The following is a 22983-nucleotide window of genomic DNA, read 5'->3' as shown; positions in this document are numbered from 1 at the left end:
GGGAAGGAGCAGGTAAGAGAGAGTGAGAAAAAGAGAGGGCAGCAGGGGAGGAGCAGAGGGAGAGGAAACAGCAGGTAAACAGTAATGTAATTGCCATTAGATCAATTTGAACGTGGTCAGAGATCACTGCTTGTGACAATAAATATTGATTTGATAAAACCACCGGGGCAGAAATATGGGTCAATATGAATTCAGGCAGAGTAGATAAAAGCTCTGACAGCTGCATCTGCAACTGAGGCTGAAAAAGCTTTAGCTATAGCAACTAGCTAGGGAACATGGTGGAGAATTGAACAGCTGAATACTGAGATATTTCCCTCAGGAGGTGCTGGAGAGCTAAAAGGAGAGTGGGTATTGTACTTAAGAATACTTGTATTTTGCATTAGTGTTTGCGTCATTTATGTATACGTATATAACTGGATACAGCTTCGGGGCAGGTCCCCTATTAAAGAGGTTCAGTTGTGCACAAAGCTAATGAAGTTTTTCTTTCGATATGACTCCCATGCGGCTCCGTCTCGGCTTATTAAAATATATGGAGGGAAACTTATTCTTACTATTGAAGTGCTTTTTCCCCCCCATTTTAGGACTTAAATGGTTTAAAAGCACTATGATTTACCTAAAACATTAGTCTACTAAGTCTATGAGGAAAAGTGTTTATGCTGTCACGTGACAGACAGAGCCACTCAGTCAAATTTGCTTAAAAATCCAGTGCTCTTCCTGGCGGTATTTGCCAAAACGTGGAATAGTAAATGAAACATCTCTCCATAGCACTGAACGCCGGTGGTGTTCTTGTGTTAAATAACTTCATGGGATACTTTCAAAGGCAATAGGCGCGTTCACACCGCAGTACTTTTCCCACTTTAGTTCCGATATAGTTCCGAAATGTTGCGTTCACACCAAGGGTGCAAACTCTGGGGAACAGCCGGGAAGCCAATACGGAAGTGCCACACACTGCAGTTTCCATAGACCCCCATGTTAAAATGCTCAACTTTACAGCAGAAAAAAACATGTTTCTACCCATGGATGCAATAAATATTATTATCGATATAGTTAGATTCCACCTTCATGATTATGAATTGTTTTCTAACACGACCCTTTTATTTATATTAGGTCTTAAAGTTTTTGCATAAATTAGGGCGTGGTCACGTTGATGGACACGTACATGCCTCACTGTCAGCTAACAGCAACTTGTCCACTCTGCTAGGCTACAACCATAGAGGCTACAACGTTAGTTAGTCATAGTACTGTACTTGACCCTTTAGCTTTAGCCGTGTTCGTGGTGATTGTGCCTTTTAGGGAATATTGTTACAAATACCAGACAATTAAAATGTCGTGCTGTGCGCTTGAATGTACAAACAGAACTTCCAAGAAGTCTAAAATGATAATATTATACATGTTAACCCCGTTCGCAGGTATTTGTGTGCTTGGTAGCTTAGCTTGTTACTTATTAGCCAGCTAAGGGCGTAACCCTTTATGCATACATATACATTTTAGTTTATGATTCAGCCTTGGGTAAGACTTTTATAGTCTATGGCTATGACGCCCATAATGCTAAACGGGAGCAAATGTTAATAGGGGACCCAATTATCCCAGTGGTGGCCGCCAGAGCTAACGGAGCCGCAGGGGGCTAGCTCCAGCCGGCGTCCCGGAGCTAGCCCACTGCGGCTCCGTTAGGTCCGGGCGGTGGAGTCCGTCTTTTCTCAACGTGTGAATGACAAGTATTAAGAATAACAAAATATAGCTAATTCTCTTGCAGATTGTCTCATTTGATTATGAATGTAACGTTTATATAGGGGAACTACACTGTTAGCAGTAACTTGGTATGCATGTATTTCATGTTGGCTTAGCTTCTTAGCCTGAGCTAGCTCTGTTTACTTCCAGTTCGGAGGCAGCAGGTCCCGCCTCGGCTCCGCCTCTTTGCCCTTATTTGGAGCAGGCGGGATTAGACTCTGACGTCGCAGTCGAGCCGTTAGTGGCCGACTCCGCCAACTAAGGGCTTCTCGGCAACTCTGCAGAATCCTATGGGTGACGTCACGGACCCTACGTCCATTTATATATACAGTCTATGGTTCACACCAAAAGGAACTAAAATTAGTTCATGAGAACCTTTTTACCCCCTTTCGTCAATATGGTCTAGCTGCGGCCGCGGCCAGTACACGGCGGTACACGACACGCCCACCTGACACGACACTACGGTGGCTGAGAGGCACCACCGTTAAAAGCGAATTGACGAGATTTACATCATACAGCCCATGTAGTATAAACATTGATTTTAATTTCTTACAGTAGGAGAGGTTTTGGGGTTTAGGTTTAGGAGGGAGGAAGGAAGATTAGGATTAGGTAAAAAGGTAGGGAGTGGTTAGGGTTATGATGGGGGGGAAGGGAAGGGTTAGATTGAAGGGAGGGAAGAGAACTGCTACCCGGGAACGTTCATACTGGGTAGTTTATTTAGTTTAAAAAAATGTATCCAACGAGTTAGAGACCACAAAGGAAGTGTAGTACCGCCGTTTGGCCACAAGACTCCGGCGCACTCCTGGGGGCTTGGTTCAACCTCCACTGTCCGCGGCCGCAGCTAGACCCTTCTCAGCCACCGTAGTGTCGTGTCAGGTGGGCGTGTCGTGTACCGCCGTGTACTGGCCGCGGCTGCAGCTAGACCCTTCTCCCTTTCGTGGGAGAAAAAGGTTCCTATGTCTGGCTGGGCGGAATGCAAACCACGCCCCGTAAAACTCCCAAAAAGTTTTGTGAAGCCGCCATTTTATTATCCTCGCATTAGCATTAGCCCAGCGCAGAAACGCAGAGAGACTAATTTATGGCAACACAAAATAAAACATGGGAGCGGTGGAGATGAGGAGGTGCGGCGTTCTGGCGATTTACTCGGAAGGCTTCAGTAGAAGCTGCCGTCAGATTTTCCGAAACGGGATTTGATTGGCTGGCGCGAACATTCTGACGGTGGAGACGAACCGCTATGCTACCCACAATTCAATTCGGCGAAAAAGCGAGGCAACGTGACGTCACCCCATTCAAAGTGAATGGGCAGATTGAAGCTGTCGACGCTGTAGTGTGGACGGGCCGTTAGTTCATAAGAACTAAAGGGTTCTCATGAATTCAATTCTCATGAACCTTTGTGGGAAAAGTACTGCGGAGTGAATGCGCCTAATATGTCTTTGTTGCGTTCACAGCTCGTTTAAAAAAAAGCAACTACATTAAACTTTGGCCAGTCTACAGCTATGTTATTTTTAATACAGTGATCCAATCAACATTACAAAAAAAATCATAACGAAATGCATCCCTTGTGGAAAAACAAATGTGTGTGAAGGAGGAGAGCCAAATGAAATGAAAGAGTATACATTATTACGAGAGGAGAAATTGGCAGGGGAGAGATGTGAAGCGTTTCCCTGGTCTCGATATTTTTGACTTTTCATTTTCAGACTTCACTTCAAGCCGAGTCCCACACATGTTCTGCTTGATTGCCCAGAAATTGAAAACGGTAAAAAAAAATCAAAAGGCATGAGACTGAATTTATACTATATTTCAAAATGCAATTACAAGGCTTTTAACCGTTTGTGTTGCCCAGACAGATTGACTGTGGAACCAAATGCAAATTAGAAAAAAAAATAAAAAATCAGTTTGGTCCAAATTTCTCCAGAGCCAGAGAGCAAAGCGTTCTCTGCTCCATCTCTGAGAGAATTAACAGAGGGAGGTGGAGAGAAAACACTGAATGGACTGGAGGGGTCCCTCAGGAGCTCCCTCCCTTTACACGCCTGCTGTGGGAGAGCACAAATGCATCGCAACAGGTGTGTGTGGAAAGGCTGCTTGGTTTCTGCAGGACAAACACAGGGATACTGTACATACATGTACACACTGGAGGATCATAGGTCAGCAAATAAAGAGGCAAAACTTTGCTGTAAAAAATATTTTTTATTTAACAAACTAATCAAATCAGGCATAAATATATTGACAGTGTGGCCTTGCCGAGCTTTAAATTATTTCTGCAGCATTTACTTTCTATTTTCCCTTCAGAATGCTGGAGCTCAGGCTCGGAGCTGCTCTGATGCAACCAAACCGAGCTCATTTTTCCATTGTTAGTATTTATCTGTATGTACAGGGCAGAACTGTTATAACCATTGTTACAGGCACAGGAGGAACAGCAACACAAAAATAACTATGTACAGTATGTAACAATTGCAATGAAGTCAACAGGGGGAGAAATACAGAACCAGCCAGAGAGATTCCATGTGAAAAAAAAGGTGCCTGACATATGTTAGAAGCACACTGATGACTCCTCTGCATCCCATTACCATGTAGCCGGTGCAGCCTACAATAAAAATTGACAGATCGAATCCCCTCAATTCATTGTTGGACCTGAAATTCAAACTGAAATTGCTTCCTACTGAAATTGCCACAGTGCAAAACTGCTCATGCGTTGGACCGGCAGTAAAACGTAGCTCCAGTCCGTTTCATTTGCATTGAATTATTACGGGTGGCTTTTACTCACTTCATTTTGGCTCCACAAATTGATCTGAACTGACTGTTTACAAGGAGGGAGGCAAATAGCTGCAAGTGCAAATAGAAATTTCATATAGTTTAACACCACGGTACAAGAACCAGCGAGTCCTTTTTAGCTGTTGCACTTCAAAGGGAGGAGATGACACCCAAGGAAGATGAGATCAATAGAGAGGAGAGAAACTGGTGTCGCTGCTAATCAAAAAGGGGATAATTCTTTAGGTTTCCTCAATATTACTTTAGATGAAAAACAGCTTGTAAATTAGATGTAATCATATCATAGCCAATCCGATGTGTCCGTCAATTCATGCTTCGGTTAAGTTGTTAGGGGGAAAAAAAGATTCCCTGGTTTAGACATACGTTTTAGGTATATTAAAGGAATAGTTAAAGATTTTTGGAAATCTAATATTTGATTTACATTAGAAAAATCTAGACTACTCTCATTTCTGTGTGCTTAACATTAGCCAGATGCTATTAGCTTAGCATATACTGTAGACTGGAAGCTAAACCCCAACAGCAAGCAACATTTTACTCAACAAAAACGGTATAGTTGCTTTTAGTCCCATTATTTCTAAAACATGTCATTTTTACATTGCTTGCTACATATAATGCGTCAATAAATTAGCTTAACGGACTAGCCGTTTCACCCTGATTCCAGTCTTTATGCTAAGCTAAATCCCTGCTACAGTAGCTAGCTTTATATTTAGCATACAGACAGAGCTTTTCATCCAAATCTTTAATGAAAAGCAAATATGCTCATCTTCAACAAAAAAAAAAAGTGTATTTGCCGTAGATAATCAGACATCTATCTAATAGCTGCTTGAGTCAAGCACAACTATAATGACACTTCCTTCTCACAATTGACTCATTGAGATAATACAGACGTCAGTGGCAGGTGTGAAGAGGCCCAGGAATAAAGACACAGGAAGTTGTGTTTAGCAGCAGGAAAAGGAAGTGTCTGTGAACATATGGATGTAGAAACACACGAGTTCTTAGCAAGGAACATCAGCCTGAAGAATTCAACCTGAGAGATGAATACTGCTACCAAATAACATGAAACCAAGTCTGCCTTAATTAAAGATGAATATATAACTCATTCTCCCTTTCGAGATGTTTTTCATCCATCCATCTTCCCTTTGTGCTCGTCTCCATTCACCCATTTGTTGTTTTATTCTCGGCATCACGCCTTCCTCTTCCTCCCTGCTGAGAAGTAGAGGAGCTGCAGCTTCATCCTCATCTGCAGACTCACGGTCTAGACACGAGTCAGAACACAAGGAAGTAAATGACTGAACAAATGTGTAAATAGTTCCAGTCAGTTTCAAAAGGAGTAGAAACTTACAGGAGGCAGTCTGGTCATCTTCGTCATCATCACACCGTGGTCACCGTCGCTGTAGATGTTGTTATCCTGACCGGGGTCGCTCGCCAACATGTACAGCTCTCCAGCGTGGACGTCTGAGACATTCACCTGGGTGGAGAGACGGGGGGGGGGGGGGGGGGGGTAAGACAAATATAATCCGTTAGGCTTTGTGTCCACATAGCTTGTTGTGCTGCAACCATTTCATTAACTCTGTTGCTTATGTATTTATATGTTTCTTCATATATCCTTTAAAATGCTCCCATTAACTGGTACTATCTAATTGAAGTAATTGTTGGTGCTTATTAATGTCTTGGTGTCATGTTGAAATCTTGAATGTAATCCCACTCAACCTGTAAAAAAATGTATTAGAAGTTATTAAAAAAGACTATTACGGCTCAGTCACAGAAAAATGATCTGCGTATGGAGATAAAAGTATAACCACTCACCGACAGCAAAAGTAGCGTTGGCCCGGCCAATCTGCTCCAACAAATCTGCCTTTTTAATCTGTGTTCTGATAGTTTCCATCAAAACAGGCTTTTGTCATCAAGTGTTTTTGGAAGAGTTGAACATTTTAAACCTGTAGCGCACAAAGCAGACGCACACACATTGTGGTGTGCTGAGGGTTTAAAATGTTCAACTCTTTTTCACAAGGAGGCTGCATTTGATAGCACCCTGTTCTCATTGGGAAACATTTGAAAACAATTCTGGCTCTGAACTACAGTCCTTCCGGTGGTGGGAAACGTCTCCAGTTTATTGTGCCTGACAAGACGGATAGATCCGTTACCCAAACACAACTCCCCAGCCTGAACCTGAAACGTTGACAGAGGAGGAGCGAGCCATTGGTGAGAGGCGAGCCTCATGCTGGGCAGGACACCCACCTGGAACGTGTTGGGGTTGAAGCCCAGCCACAGAGTGTATCTGTAGTCCCAGTTGCGCAGAGAGTAGCCCATGATCCTTATGTCTTTGAGGTCAGGGAGGTCAGAGTTCTCCTAAAAGAACAACAAGGGAACATAAAAGCATTTAAAAATGCAACAGAACATTTGGCGAGGGCTGGACAGGCTTTTTTGAAGCTTCATTCAAATCGTTGACATTCAAATCTCACATGTCTTTTTTGTTTACACCCAGTATTCCTGCAGAGTAACAGAAGATTAGGCCACACTAATAATATTAGCATTAAACCATTTGTAGATTCAGATTTCTGTGGTGGCTGCAAAGGATTTATTTTCATGTATTGTCTATACAAATGTCCTTTTTTTTTTTTACATACAGGCAAACATTTAATTAAAATACAGCTTATTGTATGCCTTAAATCTAAAAGAGAGTTTTTTTACATTAAGAAAAAAATATTTAGAAATAAAAACCATGTTCCCAAAAGTAATTAAAATAATGAATTGAAATTAAAGATTCATACGAAAAACCAACCTAACCAAAAGAAAGAAATTCACACCTTTGGGAAAAAAATATTCTTTTTCATTCCATATTTGTTGATGTTGAGCCTCTCACAGATAATACTATTAAAGGTCCCATGTCATGGCCATTTCTGCTGATCATAATTCCATTGTTGAGGTCTACTAGAATAGATTTATATTGTTCAATGTTCCAAACTCACATTGGTTTCTCATACAGCATCTCTGTAAAGTATGTGTATTCACTCTGTCCTAAACAGCTTGTTGGAGCTGCTGCCCCCCCCCCCCCCCCTCCCTGTGAGCCCAGTGTGCTCTGATTGGTCGGGACGTTGCGAGGCTCACTGCTCAGTGAGCTGGCTTACTGGTGTGGTTTCCGGGTCGGCGAGACAGCGCGAAATTCATCCTGAGCACACACACAAACACTCAGAGCCGAAGTAAAAACAATAAGTGTGGCTTAATATTGAGTAACAAAAAGGTTTATTATAACGCTGTGAGAATGGGTCTGTGGAGCATCTCCGCGATCCCAACTCGTCTATTACCAACGTTCAGGGAGCTCTATGCAAGTCAATGGGACTCCCTGTTAGATGAACATTTACGCTAAAGGTTCCCACCCCTCCTGGTGTGTGAGGAGCTCCGGATTGGTCCATCATGACGTCATGCGGTTCCCGGAAGAAACAAATGGAAAAAGAAAAATCTCCAACGAGGCATTCTGGGGCAGCATAGACAGGTATTTTCTGTGTTAGAGTTTTATTCGCTACATGGGGACGGGTAATAACCGGAAAAGCATGACATGGGACCTTTAAATATAGAATTTAGTTTGAGGATATTTAAAAAACATTTTTTTAGGACATTTGAAGTTTCATTAAAAAAAACCTCAATAAAAAAGACTTTGGTTACGGCCCTTCTTTCTGCAGTGCTCATTTATAGCTTTTGCCAACTCATCCTGCGCCCCGTGGCTGAGCTGCTGTGCGGCTGCCAGGCGGCTCCGTACAGAGTTGAACCTGCAGCAGGTGCAGCTCTCTCCTCTGGATCCGTTCATCCAGAGAACCTGCTGGCGGCTCCGTACGAGCGACAGCACAATGCAGCGGGTCAGAGAGCCAAGCCACGCTCGTTCAACACAGCTCTCATGACCTTCACTCATTTTAAATGCATCTACAAAATCCTTTCATTAAAAAGGTACCGTGTGACATTAATTGACAGAACGCACCTGCTTTCTGAACGATGGAAAACAATAATGATTAACCTTTATACGGCTCGTGAAGGCTATTTAATTTGCTTTTCTAAACACTCCGGTGTGGTACCTGCGGGGTGTCGGCGGGTCGGGGGTACTGGCTGAACGACACCGCCTCCGCGTTCTCTCTTCTCTCTGGGCGTTGGAAGGTGTGGGCCCGGTTGGCTCCTTCTGTACACAACTCCTCCTGAAGGCAAGAAAAACAGACCCGAGAGGAGAGGGAATGAAAGACAGAGGCCGTTAGATCACTTTCACATCAGGCGTGTTTTACCTCTCTACATTCAATCTGTTTGGTAGTGTTAATACAAGGCCATTGAACCATCTGTAGAAAGGTACCTGAAGGTCTGTTAGTGAAATGTGAACAGGAAATGACTGATTCAAATAGACAACAACAAAGGTTGACAACAGAAAAACGAGCTCTGCCAAGGTTACAAAGAATAAATTACAAAGAGCTTTATTTTGTAAACATTTTTTATGAATATTTAAAAAAGGTGAACTTTCCCCTTAAAATTACTCTCATACAACTTGTCAAATCATCCAATGCTCACTACTTCCCAAACACATGCATTCTCACCAAGTCTTTCCATTCAAAACACTGCACTAAATCATGTCTGGGAAAGGACTTGAGACTTTTCTCCAGGTTGGATTCTTTGTTTAGGGTTGAGGCATCCAAGATATCGTCAAGAGGGAAACTCAGTCCCCTCTGTTATTATACACAGTACAACACTCACACGCACAGGGCCTATACACCTAGCATGCAGGTGTATACAGAAGACAGAAACTCCCCCTAGAGGGAATTTGGGGATTTTAAAACTAAATAAACACATTCCTTCCTTTCCATCGCTCCATACCTGGAAGGAAACATCAGGACAGCCTTTCGGAGCTCTGAGGCCGGCCAGGTAGGAGACGGTCGGGAAAACATCCACCAGCTCCACCATGTTCTTAATCACTTTGTCATCTGGAAGAGAGGTCAGCCAATTAGTGAACGTCTTAAAAAGCACTGAGGGCAAATGAAAGTAAAGATATGGTCAAAGATTCCCCAGGCGCCCTGCTCTTAAGTTTCATCATCATTGCATTTGCACTTGAAGCAGAAACTGACCGGGGGAAATATCAAAGTGGATCCCTGTCGAAACACTTTAGAGAGAGCTCCAAGTGTATCAAAGACTTCATTTAAGTCGGCATATCAATACGTTTTTTAAAGGAACTAAGACCAAAAATATAAAGAAATATCAGTCTTACTGTTAAAGCTGTGCTGTGATTGGTTGAATGCATCAATATAAGGAAAGGTAGACTCTCCACGCCAGTTACGTTGTGAGGTGACCCCAGGAACGTAGAACATAAGGGGGACTCGAGTCGCCACGTCAAAATTTGAATATTTGGCCCATTCACCGTGTTCTCCCAACGACCAACCTGCAACAAAAGACAACAAGAGAGATCATGAAAGGTGTTACAAAGACGGCTAATCTACAACAGAAAATCACATTGTTAGATTCCCAGTCATCTAATATTTGAAAATGATGGCATTTCATTGAGTTTCACTGCGTATAAATCAAGCGGTCATGGAAAAGATTCCCTCCGGCACCCTCCACTGAAGGAGACATTAAAAGAAATTAAGTTTCCAAGTCACAAAGTCTGAAAAAAAGAAGAGGTAAGGCAATAAAGAGCTGGGTTTTTAGAGTACAGCCAAAGGAAGTAAAACACAATGTGCCGTTACAACACTGCCATCTGGTGGTGGCACAGTCAACTGCCACACATCTGCAATATTTACTTAGATTAGATTTAATTTATTGATCCCAAATTGGATTGTTGTTTTTTCGCACCAGCATGTCTTCAAGGCATTGCACGTTAATTTAAAATACAATAAAATAGGAATTAAAAAAAGTAAATATTTATGTAGGAGCCAATATGCTTATTTAGCCTAACTTTTTTATTTCCATTATCATTATTTGTACATCGTTTGTATTTTATGACACAGAGGGTGAGCTGGCTTGTTTATTGTTAGTGTATTTTCTTTGTTAAAATCGTAAAACTTTAACTTCAGGACAGACTTTTATTTTGGAAGGCATCACAGCGAGAGCCAAGATTAGCCTCTTAGCTATTTACATTTTCAGGAGTATAGTCGCTAATATGGATCCCAGTATAAAGATTATCTATAAACCACAGAATATAACTTCCTACTAAATTCATATGTATACAAATTGGAAACTATATACAAAGTTTTTTGAAATACACATTTAAATACAATGAGGTTGTGTTAATAAATACATTATGTACAAACTGTTTAAGGTATTAAAAAAAGGGGAAAACAGAATGAAATCTGGTTAATAAAGGAAACTATAGAATCTATAAGTTCTCTGCTAGCCAACTGTAAAACAATCTTCCTAAAAACTGTGCAATGATAACTGCCATTAGAACTTTTTATTTTACAGAAAAGAACAAAAAAACATGTCAGTATTTGGGCCAGAAATCGAATTGAAAAGGTTCTCACCGTGATCCGAGGTGAACACCACCACTGTGCTGTTGGACAAACGCAGCTCATCGAGGGCGCTGAGCAGCCGCCCGACCTGAGCGTCCATGTACGACACGGCGGCGTAATAGTGCTGCCGGATACGCAGCTGGAACACAGGTCATTTTGGACTTTTAATATCAAGATCATTGAATAACATCCACATTTGGAGAACAATGATTCCACACAGATCTGCTTTACTGACTTGGATACAAACCAGACGACATTATACGGACAGATTATGCATCGATAGGTCATTTACAGAGGGTTCACTAGATTTCATTTCTTTACCCCGGAAAAATGGCTCAAAGAGTTCAAACCTGGAAATCTTTAGGGATGGGTCCATAGGGGAAGCTAATGTTGAGCTGCTGGACATCGTCCCTCCTCCTCACATCTGTCCAGGGGTTGTAGGCAACAGGTGGGAGGAGTTTAGGGACATCGGGGTCAGGGGCCAAAGTGATTTCCTCAATGGGATACAGACTCAGGTACTCCTGTAATACATAAGCAACAGAGACGGCTGGATGTACAGAATGATAGCCCTCTTGTGTAAGAGATATCCATCATTTGGGTTTTTTAATTGCTAAAACTTTTATTGCCGCTTTGCAGTAAATGGAGATATTATTGACATTATTTTAGTTCAGTAGAGTAGTCGGGTATGCTTCTTTGCAACGGGCCATTTGATATGTATTGGAGACAGGTGGAAGAGTGTTTGGGCATCAGTAAGACATTTGTTATTTTAAACATTACTATAAACTAATTATCGTCTGGAAATGGGACTTTATCCTGCGTAACCTTCGCTTGTCTGCGCCTCGGACCTCGCCTAGTTTGATTTTAGATCATTTTTGGATTTGTTTAAGGAAAAATATCCGCTACACGTGGTTTTTGCTTCCATGGAATTTTCCAAGCTAAATAACAATGCAAAAAAAACGAAACTGCGTCCCATGTTTGGAAAATATGGATGTTCCAAGATGTTTTCATCTTCACTGACTTTCATCTTGGTAGCAGCTTTTGCATTAGTTTGCACTCTGACTGAGATTGCTGTGCGTTTCCAGACAATACGGAGTGAATCACGAGGCACATAGATCACGCTGACGGAAAGCTGGCTCGACCTTTTCCTCTTTCCATCTCTCAACTTACACTTTGTGAGAAACCTCTTCGACACGCTGCCATTCGTCTCCGTTCAGTCCGTCTCCGCCCTCATTCAACTTCCACTTCATCACGCTCTGCTCTTCCTTCACGCCAACTTGCATCTCGATCAGTCCTCTTTGAATTCACTTCACATACAGCGCCTGTCTCTAGTGTTCTTTTCCAGAGGTTCCATCTCTCATGCTGCAGCACCTCTTTTCACCCTCTGTCTGAAACCAGGTTGTGATTGGTCAACCGCTTAAAGATGTCCCGCCCCCTTGCCTATCACATAGAATGTGTTGGAGTGCTAACCAATAGAAGCGCAATGTTACATAGTGATTTTACTATGTTACGGAAGTAAAGAGTCTAATGGAGCCGTTTCCATTTGGGGGGGGTGCATTTGGGAGTTTAGCCTTAGCAGAACATTTACATGCACGAAAACCTGTGTACCACTCGAGGAAAGGGAAAACCTTTTATTGTGTGTTCCTTTTAAACCCAGGCTAGCAGTGTGTTTATGGAACTTATATACTGCTCTCGCCTCCATGTACGCACCATCATTCATTCTCAGACTTTGCCATCTTGTCCTCAGACGCCGGGCTTGTGAGAGTCATGGGCCCTTTCTCATTTCATCAAATCCCCCTCCTCGACTCCTCGACCCTCCGGTAGTGACCCGGAAATGAATTTTAGCGCGCCATGTTGAAGGACATCTCATTTCTCTAAATGCACGTCGAGGACCGAGCGTCGAGGAGGCTCTCTGGAGGAGCTCTAACCGAGGATACACTGATGGGTCCTCCACGGCTCCTTCGTGGATGCACTTCCGGGAACAGAGATGTTTCAAAGAGTCGTGACGCACGGCCGGACTCATCTCAGCCAATGACAGCTCTGCATGCATCCCCTGGATATTATTTTAGAAACTGCTTTCATCGTGTCGCGATGTTTCCAGAGAGAACAGCTGTGAGGTCCGTGCAGAAAGCAGAGCAGTGTGTAAAATATACATCACTCAGTAGAACAGGCCGACTCTCTTTATTTGCTTTAATTTAGTAGATATCTACAAACAAAGAGTCCATATTTTTCTAAGACCATTTAGTGCTTCACAATAAAATACACAACGGCTGTAGCCTGATTATGTGTAGGTGCGTGTGTGGTACAGTGTGTAGGTGTGTGTTGTACAGTGTGTGGACAGACAGGTCTCAGTTGGTTTGGTGTCCTCTGCTTACTTGTAATACTTGTAAATAAAACGTTTGGCGCGTAATTTATTTTCCTCATTGTAGCGACCAGAGAGAGGGGGGGGATATATCCAGTCTCTGATAGTGTTACGTTATTATGAGTGCTCTGTTTGATTCTGAAATTGTATATATTTATATACATATATGTGTGTGTGTCCCCGCATCTGTAGCCTGTTATTGTCTCATTATACCGCACTGTGAATGAATCAAAGTAAATATAGAAGTCATCATGAACACATCTGTCCGTCAGACAGAGGGCTGCTGCCTCCTGTCATCATTGATGGACGTCTCTTTAAAATGACCGCTCAGAGGAGAGGAGTTCTCATTTCTCTAACCGCCTGCTGCTTCCCCTCCTCTCTCCTCGGTTCCCCTCCTCGGCTCCTCCGCTCGCATCTCCTGTGGGCGGGACTAAGTATCGAGGATAGGAGTCGAGGAGGGGAGTTAGAGAAATGAGAAAGGGCCATGGTTCTCCAACATATGAGCGTTTGTCCACAACAACCCTGTGAAGCAACCCTGCGTCTCGCAGCAGGAAAATGACCTTCACTCTTCCACTCAACAAGTACCGATTGTGGCTTAGTGGTTAGTGGACTCCACCCCTCAGTCCAGGGAATCTCCGTATTCATAGAGCAGGGTTACAGAGATTCCACCAGAAGAATAGTTGCATGCAGAACTATTCTTGTCGTGTTCAAAGTGCCAACAGAAATCGCCGTATGTTGTCTGTGTACCTGTGTATTTGCAAACTATGTATATGTTAACAGGTTATTGTCTGTGTTCATCTTCTGTTGAACTGCAAAACGGAGTCCAAAACAACTCTCCTTAGGGGAACAATACATTTCATTGTTTTGTCAACAGAAGTGTCTCCTTCCTATTACCTACTAGAATCCAGAACGAGGAACCACCAAACACCCACTGCGAGGGAAGCGAGGCCTCCGTTCCATCATGGGCTGTTATTGCAAATGATCACATGCTGTAGCCGTACATATCTACAGCATGTGATCATCCGACAGGAGAATGATCCTCCATGCACTGCACACCAATGAGCCGTGTAATGAACACGCACACAATGAAGCCACTATGATTCAAATGTGCGTTTCAGATTGGGATGACAAAGCAGCATTTTCCACGCCGATTCAAATCACAACATTTGCGATGAAACTATTATTTAGAGGAGAGAACCTCCATATTAACACACAAACACACAACACACTACAAGAAAGAGAAAACAGCAAACACAACAGGGCCTCTTTAGCCATTATTGATGTTCCATCTCCATCAGTGAACAGAGGGTCTTACAGACGTTAATATTAAGTCCTGTACCTGTGGTATCCTAAAGGGGATGTGTGGTTTGTGAAAGCCCACAGCCAAGAAGAAAGGATTGTCATCGCTGGCCCGACTCTTCAGAAGCCGCACGGCCTCGTCCGTGCTCTCCATGTCGGGCAGGGTTCCCCCGGGCTGCTGCGTCACGTTCACTGCACACAGTAGGTTGGCGTGGAGTTTCCCATCCTCTCCTTTACACATCTGTACGCAAGGTTTACAAGTCAATTACAAAGTGCTGTTTGTGAACAGTTCCTGCCAAGAGGTATTTTCAAGCTTCAGTTTCTGCTGTCTGGTAAACTAATCCCACATTTATAATAATAAACACTTAATTGATAGTGCTTTTTAAAAAAAAAAGAGAAGGCAATCAAATACAATTGACATAACACAATAAATATAAACAATAAAAGAAGAACGGATCTTGAACCTTTGGTGGTTCTAGAAATATTTAATATAACATTTTATTTTCTATTTAATTTATTGTACTATGATTATTTTTGTAATCATGCATAGTATTTTTTTAATTAACCCTTCTTTTTATATATATATATATACTGTACATATACACTGTACATATACATACTGTACACATATATATACTGTACATATATACTGTACATATATACTGTACATATACATACTGTACATATACAGTACATATATACACTGTACATATATACACTGTACATATATACACTGTACATATATACATATACTGTACACATATATACTGTACACATATATACTGTACACATATACACTGTACATATATACATATACTGTACACATATACATATATATACTGTACATATATATATATACTGTACATATACATATATACTGTACATATACATATATACATACTGTACATATATACATATACTGTACATATATACATACTGTACATATATACATACTGTACATATATACATATACTGTACATATATACATACTGTACATATATACATACTGTACATATATACATACTGTACATATATACATACTGTACATATATACATATACTGTACATATATACATACTGTACATATATACATATACTGTACATATATACATATACTGTACATATATATATACTGTACATATATATATACTGTACATATACATACATATATACTGTACATATATATATATACATATATATGTACATATATATACATACATATATACTGTACATATATATATATACATATATATATACTGTACATACATATATATATACTGTACATATATATATTGTACATATATATACTGTACATATATATATATATATACTGTACATATACACATATATATATACTGTACATATACACATACACATATACACATATACATATACATATACACACACACTTAAGGGGTGTAACAGTACGTGTATTCAAATCAACCTGCTTGGTCAAGTTAATTTGTCTTTTCTGTACCCTGTTCCCCAAACAGCCGTTAGTAGCTAGTATTTCCTGGGTTGGGAGATGAAGGTTTCTCAGTTTCTGACCCCCACCCCTTTAGAATAATTTTTCGGTAACAAAGGATGGTGCATATATCACTGATATTATGTTAAGCTCCATTATAATTGTAATGAGTGCTAATTCAGACACATAACTGACTTAATTGCATGTGTGTCAATTTAACTTTTTATCCAGTTTTCCTTTTCACAAACCTTTTTTTTCTCATATGTGAATGAAGCTGGATGGTAGGCAGGGATGGACCAGCTGTAGGGGTAGTCATCCGAGTGGTTAGAAGCAATACCTAAAGAATAAAAAAACAACGCAAACAATTTAACTACTGTATACGGAAGAGGATTAGGGCCACATGAATATTTTTTTTGGGAGGATTTAAAAAAAAAAAAAAAAAAATTTGTTCTGGGAAAAAAGTCAGAATTCTGACTTTAATCTCAGAATTCTGACTTTAATCTCAGAATTCTGACTTTTTTCTCAGAACAAAAAAAAAAAAATTCCTTGGGAGAAAGTCAGAAATACCGGTAACTGCCAGAATTCCGACTTCTGAATTCTGACTTGTGTTCTGGTGTGTTCACAAACTACAACAAACTTGCATATTGACTACATTACATATTCTCCAGTTGCAGAACACAAACCTGACTTGACAGAAATGTAATTTGTTCATGTAATTCAAGACCTTTTAATACTGCTAAGATGTTTAAGGATTCAAACAAGAACAGTTGCATGCTTCATTGTTCTTATATGGAAACAGACAGTTGTAAAATACAATGTACTGTTTGCTCCCTCTTACTTTTTGTGTAAATTGTAAATTGATATGCCACTTACCCAGGTGAATAACTTGTGTAAAAGCATGAATGTGGAGCTAACCCCTTATCTGACCATTGACTGGAATATAAAGTTGCAAAGCAAGTGCCTTGTTCAAAGCATACTTGTTTATTTAGAACATATTTTATACTAGTGTAAAAAGTAATTAAGACATAATCTTAAAATAATGCTTAAAATGTTTTATGATCAAATGTTTACTCAGGTGTCACATTGCCTTGATTCCAAATGTCTTGTTAAAGTTTCAAGTGGTGGACTGGGTGGTTCTTCTAAACAAGTAGATACACATACACTTTCCCTATACACACACACAACTCTCAGATGTGCATATAAACAGACTGAACTAGTCTTCTACCAGTTATCTTAGTTATGAGAAGTTATGATTACAATTGTTTGCTTTTTACTAAGATTGCAAGTATTGCTTTGATACTGAAAGACATTCTGAAGGTAAGTTGTATTATGTCTCAACATCTGTTTTGCAGGCATTGTTGTGTGCAACAAAACCTATCTTTTATTTTTGGATACTTTAATAATTGTTATTGCACTGGCACATTACAGGCAGATATTTGTTCCGTTTCTATATTTCACATCTTGTGGATCAACCAATAATTAAAAAAAAAAAGCAAAGCAAAAGGGCTGTAATTTTCCAGTCATCCTTGTGCGGAATTGCCTACTGCAATGTGTAAATCTCTCACTGAAGCTGGTTCTACAGTTACCGGTATTTCTGACTTTTTTCTCCCAAAGAATTTTTTTTGTTCTGAGAAAAAAGTCAGAATTCTGAGATTAAAGTCAGAATTCTGACTTTTTTCCCAGAACAAAAAAAAATTAAAATCCTCCCAAAAAAAAAAAAAGTCATGTGGCCCTAATCCTCTTCCGTAACTGTACAAGTGAAATGACTTTAAGATGTTTCATTTCAAAAATAAAGTCCAGGTAGCAAACCAAATACCTGAGGGGATGAATATACATGTATTGTGCAACAAGAGCTGTGTATAACCTAATTTAATTGAAAATGGTGACAAATTTAATTTAAGTTGTTTAAAAAATAGAAAAATATTGTTGCCACAAAAGAAAAACTAAAGGTGGCACAACACCATTTGAAATGGAAAACAATCAGCTCTAACGAAGATTGGGACTATGTAATAAATAATACATTTGCTTGGCATGTAAGGGATACAATTATTTATTGGAAAAAGAGAAACTCCCTCTGGAGGGATTTAGCCTTTACAGACCATTGAGCAAAAACCTTTATAAGACACACTACAGGAAAGGGAAAACCCAAAGAGAAGAAGAGATAATTAGACATGTGCTTCTTATGGCAGTTTTGGTGGTCAACAGTCTCAATTCCTATAAAGTTATTATAGTTCTATCCAAATATTGTATATGAATAATCTTACCTGGATGAAATACCTTGCCCACAGACAAGGTTAAGTAACCTTTAGATTTAAAGTACTGTGGCATGGTGGTGTAGTTTCCAGAATGGACTCTCCAGTACGATTTGAAGTCATAGAGCCTGGTGGTGTCCGGTCTACGACTCGTCAATATGGACGTTCGACTGGGTGCACACACTGATTGCTAAAAGAGGAAGATACTGCTTTTAAATAAGATCCCCATGGGGTTATACATGTTGTACATTAAACATACCAACACCAACTGACCTGTGCATATGCATTGAGAAAAACCTGGCTTTTGGATGCCAGTTGATCAATGTTTGGTGATTTTACGAGAGAGTCCCCGTAGCAGCCTAATGATGTCCTCAAATCATCTGCAATTATGAAAAGGACATTTCTCCTCTCTGAAAAGCAAAAAACACCACAATTAATTATTGTTTTTCACTGGTTTAACGTTTTAAAATAACCGTATGGAATCAGGCATTTTTTTAAACGTAATAGAAGGTAGGAGTAAAATCATGTCAAAATGAATACTAGGTGACTTTTAAGCATGTTAAAATTACCCTGGTCAAAACTAAATGTGACGAATTTAAATAGCACAAAAATAAGTTAAAGGTCCCATGTCATGGCCATTTCCACTGATCATAATTCCGTTGTTGTGGTCTACTAGAATAGATTTATACGGTGCAATTTTCCAAACTCAGATTGGTTTCGCATACAGCATCTCTGTAAAGTATGTGTATTCACTCTCTTCCCCCCCCCCCCCCCCTCTGTAAGCACAGTGTGCTCTGATTGGTCGGGACGTTGTGAATCGCGCTAAGCTCCGTGGAGGTGTGATTTCCTTGTTTAGCGATACACAGCCAAACTCACCCTGAGCACACACAAAGTCACAGCCGAAGTAAAAACAATAAGTGTGGCTTGATATTGAGTAAGAAAAGGTTGATAAACGCTGTGAGAATGGGTCTGCAGAGAGAATTTCGCTGCGATCCCAACTGTCTGTTATCAGCCTGCAGCCAGGGAGGAGAAATCAGCAGAGCTGCATGCACTGAGTGTGAGGAAGTCCGTGGATTGGTCAATTTGGACCAATCAGCGGGGGCTTAACGTAACGGCTCCGCGGACGTAACGTAACGGCTCCACGGATTGGTCCATTTCGTTCCGGGGACGACATGACATCATGATGTACCCGGAAGAATCAAATGGACAGTGACGTATCTCCAACGAGGCGTTTTGGGGAGGTATTTCCTGTTTTAGAGTTGTACTCCCTACATGGTGTACTTTGAGGGTTTTGACTCTGCAGACCGTTTACATGCATAAAAACCTTCATAACACACAAGGGGACGGGCAATAACCGGAAAAGCATGACATGTCACCTTTAAAACAGACCAGTGGCGGCGCTAGGGGGTGGCTACTTGGGCTCAAGCCCCGGATGTTTTCTGAAAAGCCCCGGATGTTTCACTTTAAAAAAAAAAAATTCAAATACTTTTTTTTTTTTTTTTTTTTAAACGTCTCGGGAGTAATGTGCAGTACCGGAGTCCACCAGAGAGGCAGCCACTGTGGGACATTAGCCTGCGTACTGCGTAGCCTGCCCTGAAGAAGAAGTGATCCTTCCTAGTGCCTGACGAGTTTTAAGCTAATAGCCTATACAGTTATGGATATTAGAAAGTTATTGTCATCGAAACAGGCGCCACAAGCTGCAGCAGCAGCAGTATCAGCAGCAGACAACAATGTCATCACCAGCAGTGAAGAAATGGATGATGTTTCAGGTTTGTTAATCTAATGGTGATATCTGCACTCTGGCTGACTGAGTAAGAAGTGAAAAAGAGTGATGTAACGTTAATGTTATAGCATAAACATGGATTAACCACACAAAGTATACCCTTATATGTTAGTATGTATACAGAACATGACTACACATTATCCTAAAATGTAAAGTTAACCCTTCATACCTCAGTCTACTTTTAAGACACTAAAATAACGTATTCCATTTTGTTTTCGCGCGTGGAATTATACCGGCTCTCGTTTCAGTACACATGACAACAGAACTGACAGGCAACCCTCTGAATCTGATTGGCTGTGACTGCATCCACTCAGAATGTCCGATTCAGAAACGTGACTCTTACACTCTTTACATCACAAACAAAGATGGTGGATGAGAATAGATCTATAAAACGATAAGCAATGCGCCAGAATCAAGGTGAGACTATCCGCATCCTTTAAAACTCTACGCACATTCGTTTCACCTTAAAGGAATGGTCCACTCATTAGATAATTAATCAAGACTTCAGTATTTAGTGAAACGTTATGTTTAAACCATACCCTGAAGAAATCAGCGATATTCCCCGGTAAATAATGATTTTATAGCTCTTTTTTATCAAGACCTGTATATTCCGTCTGGCCGCCGCCATGTTTGCCATTTTCACTAGTCACGTGATGGTCATGACATCATCCATGCGTTCACTTTGTCAACACACGGAAATATGGTGGAGTATTTCAGTTCGGACTCGTCAGCAGAGGAACAAGTTTTGACCAATGTGAAGAGATTGGATGGGGGAATTCATCCATACATATCAGTATGACAATACGACACCCACTGTCCTTAGACCCTCACATCGTACAAGGAAAAACTTCCGAAGAAAACCCACAGTTTAAAGGGAACATGGGAGAAACCTCAGGGAGAGCAACAGAGGAGGGATCCCTCTCCCAGGACGGACAGACGTGCAATAGATGCCGTGTGTAAATTGAAAAGATAATACATTTGCAACATAGGTAGTCCAAATGTTTGGAAATGCATGTGTGTATAATGGGAAGATGATATAAGATACTATATGTATGCATGTAGTACCACCCTTGCTAGCGATTCCCTCTCTAGTTTAGCATACTCAGCTTCGTTGTCCCTGGCCATAGAATCATGATTTTATGGGGCCGGAAAAACTGGGGGGAAATACACACTAGCCGGTACTACGCTATATGGAAAGGCCACCAAAAACTGTCCTGGCCTGGACGTTAAAACGGGGCTAGCCGCTGCAATGGAAATGCGCTATAACATACCTTATTCTTACTCCGAGCACTACTTCTGCTCCTCCGTCGCTTCACACTTGCAGAGGGCGATTTCTCTACTGGCCGAACTGGTGTCCTGGTCGGTGATTACACCAGAAAGACCGATGGTACTGCATCTCCATTGAGTAATGGTTGTTCTTGTTCCATGTTATGTTTGATCATACTCTCAGAGTAGTCGTCCGGAAATGTGAAATGTTCGCTGCATACATGAGCCTGTAAATCTCTCGGTTCGGGCCGGCCACATTTCGCTAGCCACTGCCTCCGAATGTACTTCTTATGCTTACCTTTTGGCAACAGATGGAACCGAGCATTCCGTGGATTGTTCCTATCCGAATTATGGCAATATTTCGCGATACAGTGAGGCATATTTGAATAGAGAAACTACAGTAAATAACATGGAGATCAACGTGTCTTCGAAAACCAAACGCATGGATTACGTCACGTCCGGGAAATGGCGGCGCCCACAGTGTTGATGTTATTTCGGTATATAATCAGTTTAAAATCACTGATAATGTCATCGGATTAAAAAAAAAAAAAGAGAGACTGGCAGAGACTGGTCTGTTTTATCGGATGATAATTTTTAAAAAATGAGTGTCATGAGCATACCATTCCTTTAATAAGTAATTGACTATTTGAGTGAGTTAAGGCATTAGTTTGCTTCATTAAAGGGTGTTAATGAGTGTTCTCCAGTGCCTTTTGTCCGCTTTTAGGGTTAATGTTGCTCTCAAAGTGCACCAGATTGATGCTTTCAACTTCAATATTTAAAAAAAAAATCTTTCCAGGGGAACATGCCCCCGGACCCCCCGAGAGGAGGCGACGACCCCCCTAAAGGATGTTCGGTCCACCCCCCAGCACTGTACCCCTGCACCCCCCCCAACCCAACAACTCCTGGGCTAAGCCCCGGATCTCCTACAATCCTAAATCCGCCTCTGAAACAGACACTTTCCTTCCAACTAAATTAATGATTAAATTACTTAAATTAAAATAAGCCTACAGTAGCTACAGACACTAAACAAACCGATTAACCACTCAATAACCGTGAACTAGTGAGCTAGAGATTAGACAAATTGACCGTTTCCTAAACACACACAACTTTCATGAATCTGCCTACAAAGAAAATAAATCAGACAACCTGTTTAATGCAATTTGTCTAGCTTTCAAAATGTTCTTGGTACAAATGAAACGTTACCTCGTCTTGCCCAAACAGCAACTGTCAGTGTGTGAAAAACCAGCAGTAAAATCCATGTTCGGAAACCCTTGTACATTTCGGTTCAGTGGAGAGGTTTCAGTGTCTGGTATCCAAACAAATGAGCGTGTCCGTGTTTTCTTTAAATAACTTCCTTATTACCTCGTTAAATGTTTTAATTGGTCCACTCAGCAGTTGCACCGCCCCAAGGCGCTAATCATATTAGTCAAATTATCTGTCAATCATTTCAATACCACACCGGTGTTGTGTTTCTTTTTTCAACCTGACACTGATGTAGCCTAAAGATGGAAGATAACTTGAGGTCTCACTCTGCACCAAATTAACTTTTGCAATTTCAACAACCTTCTATCTATTTATCTATATATCTAT

The 22983-nt window shown here is 40.9% G+C and overlaps 1 protein-coding gene across 1 annotated transcript; it reads right to left on the bottom strand.

The window, feature by feature from the left end:
- Positions 1–3895: 3895 nt before the first annotated feature.
- ids (iduronate 2-sulfatase) lies at positions 3896–22721 on the bottom strand. The gene is made up of 13 exons (XM_034093554.2): positions 22597–22721; positions 18618–18754; positions 18357–18534; positions 16341–16429; positions 14669–14869; positions 11321–11491; positions 10983–11109; positions 9734–9904; positions 9346–9452; positions 8565–8681; positions 6736–6846; positions 5840–5965; positions 3896–5752 (listed from the first exon to the last, which is right to left on the bottom strand). Exons 1-13 carry the CDS (start codon positions 22670–22672, stop codon positions 5681–5683), a joined length of 1683 nt encoding a protein of 560 aa, XP_033949445.1. The 5' UTR covers positions 22673–22721; the 3' UTR covers positions 3896–5680.
- Positions 22722–22983: the final 262 nt, after the last annotated feature.

The sequence above is a fragment of the Pseudochaenichthys georgianus genome, chromosome 10 (assembly GCF_902827115.2).
Source record: "Pseudochaenichthys georgianus chromosome 10, fPseGeo1.2, whole genome shotgun sequence".
Taxonomy (NCBI): domain Eukaryota; kingdom Metazoa; phylum Chordata; class Actinopteri; order Perciformes; family Channichthyidae; genus Pseudochaenichthys; species Pseudochaenichthys georgianus.
Note: the sequence above shows the minus strand (reverse complement) of the source record. Positions and strands in the feature narration are given on the sequence as shown.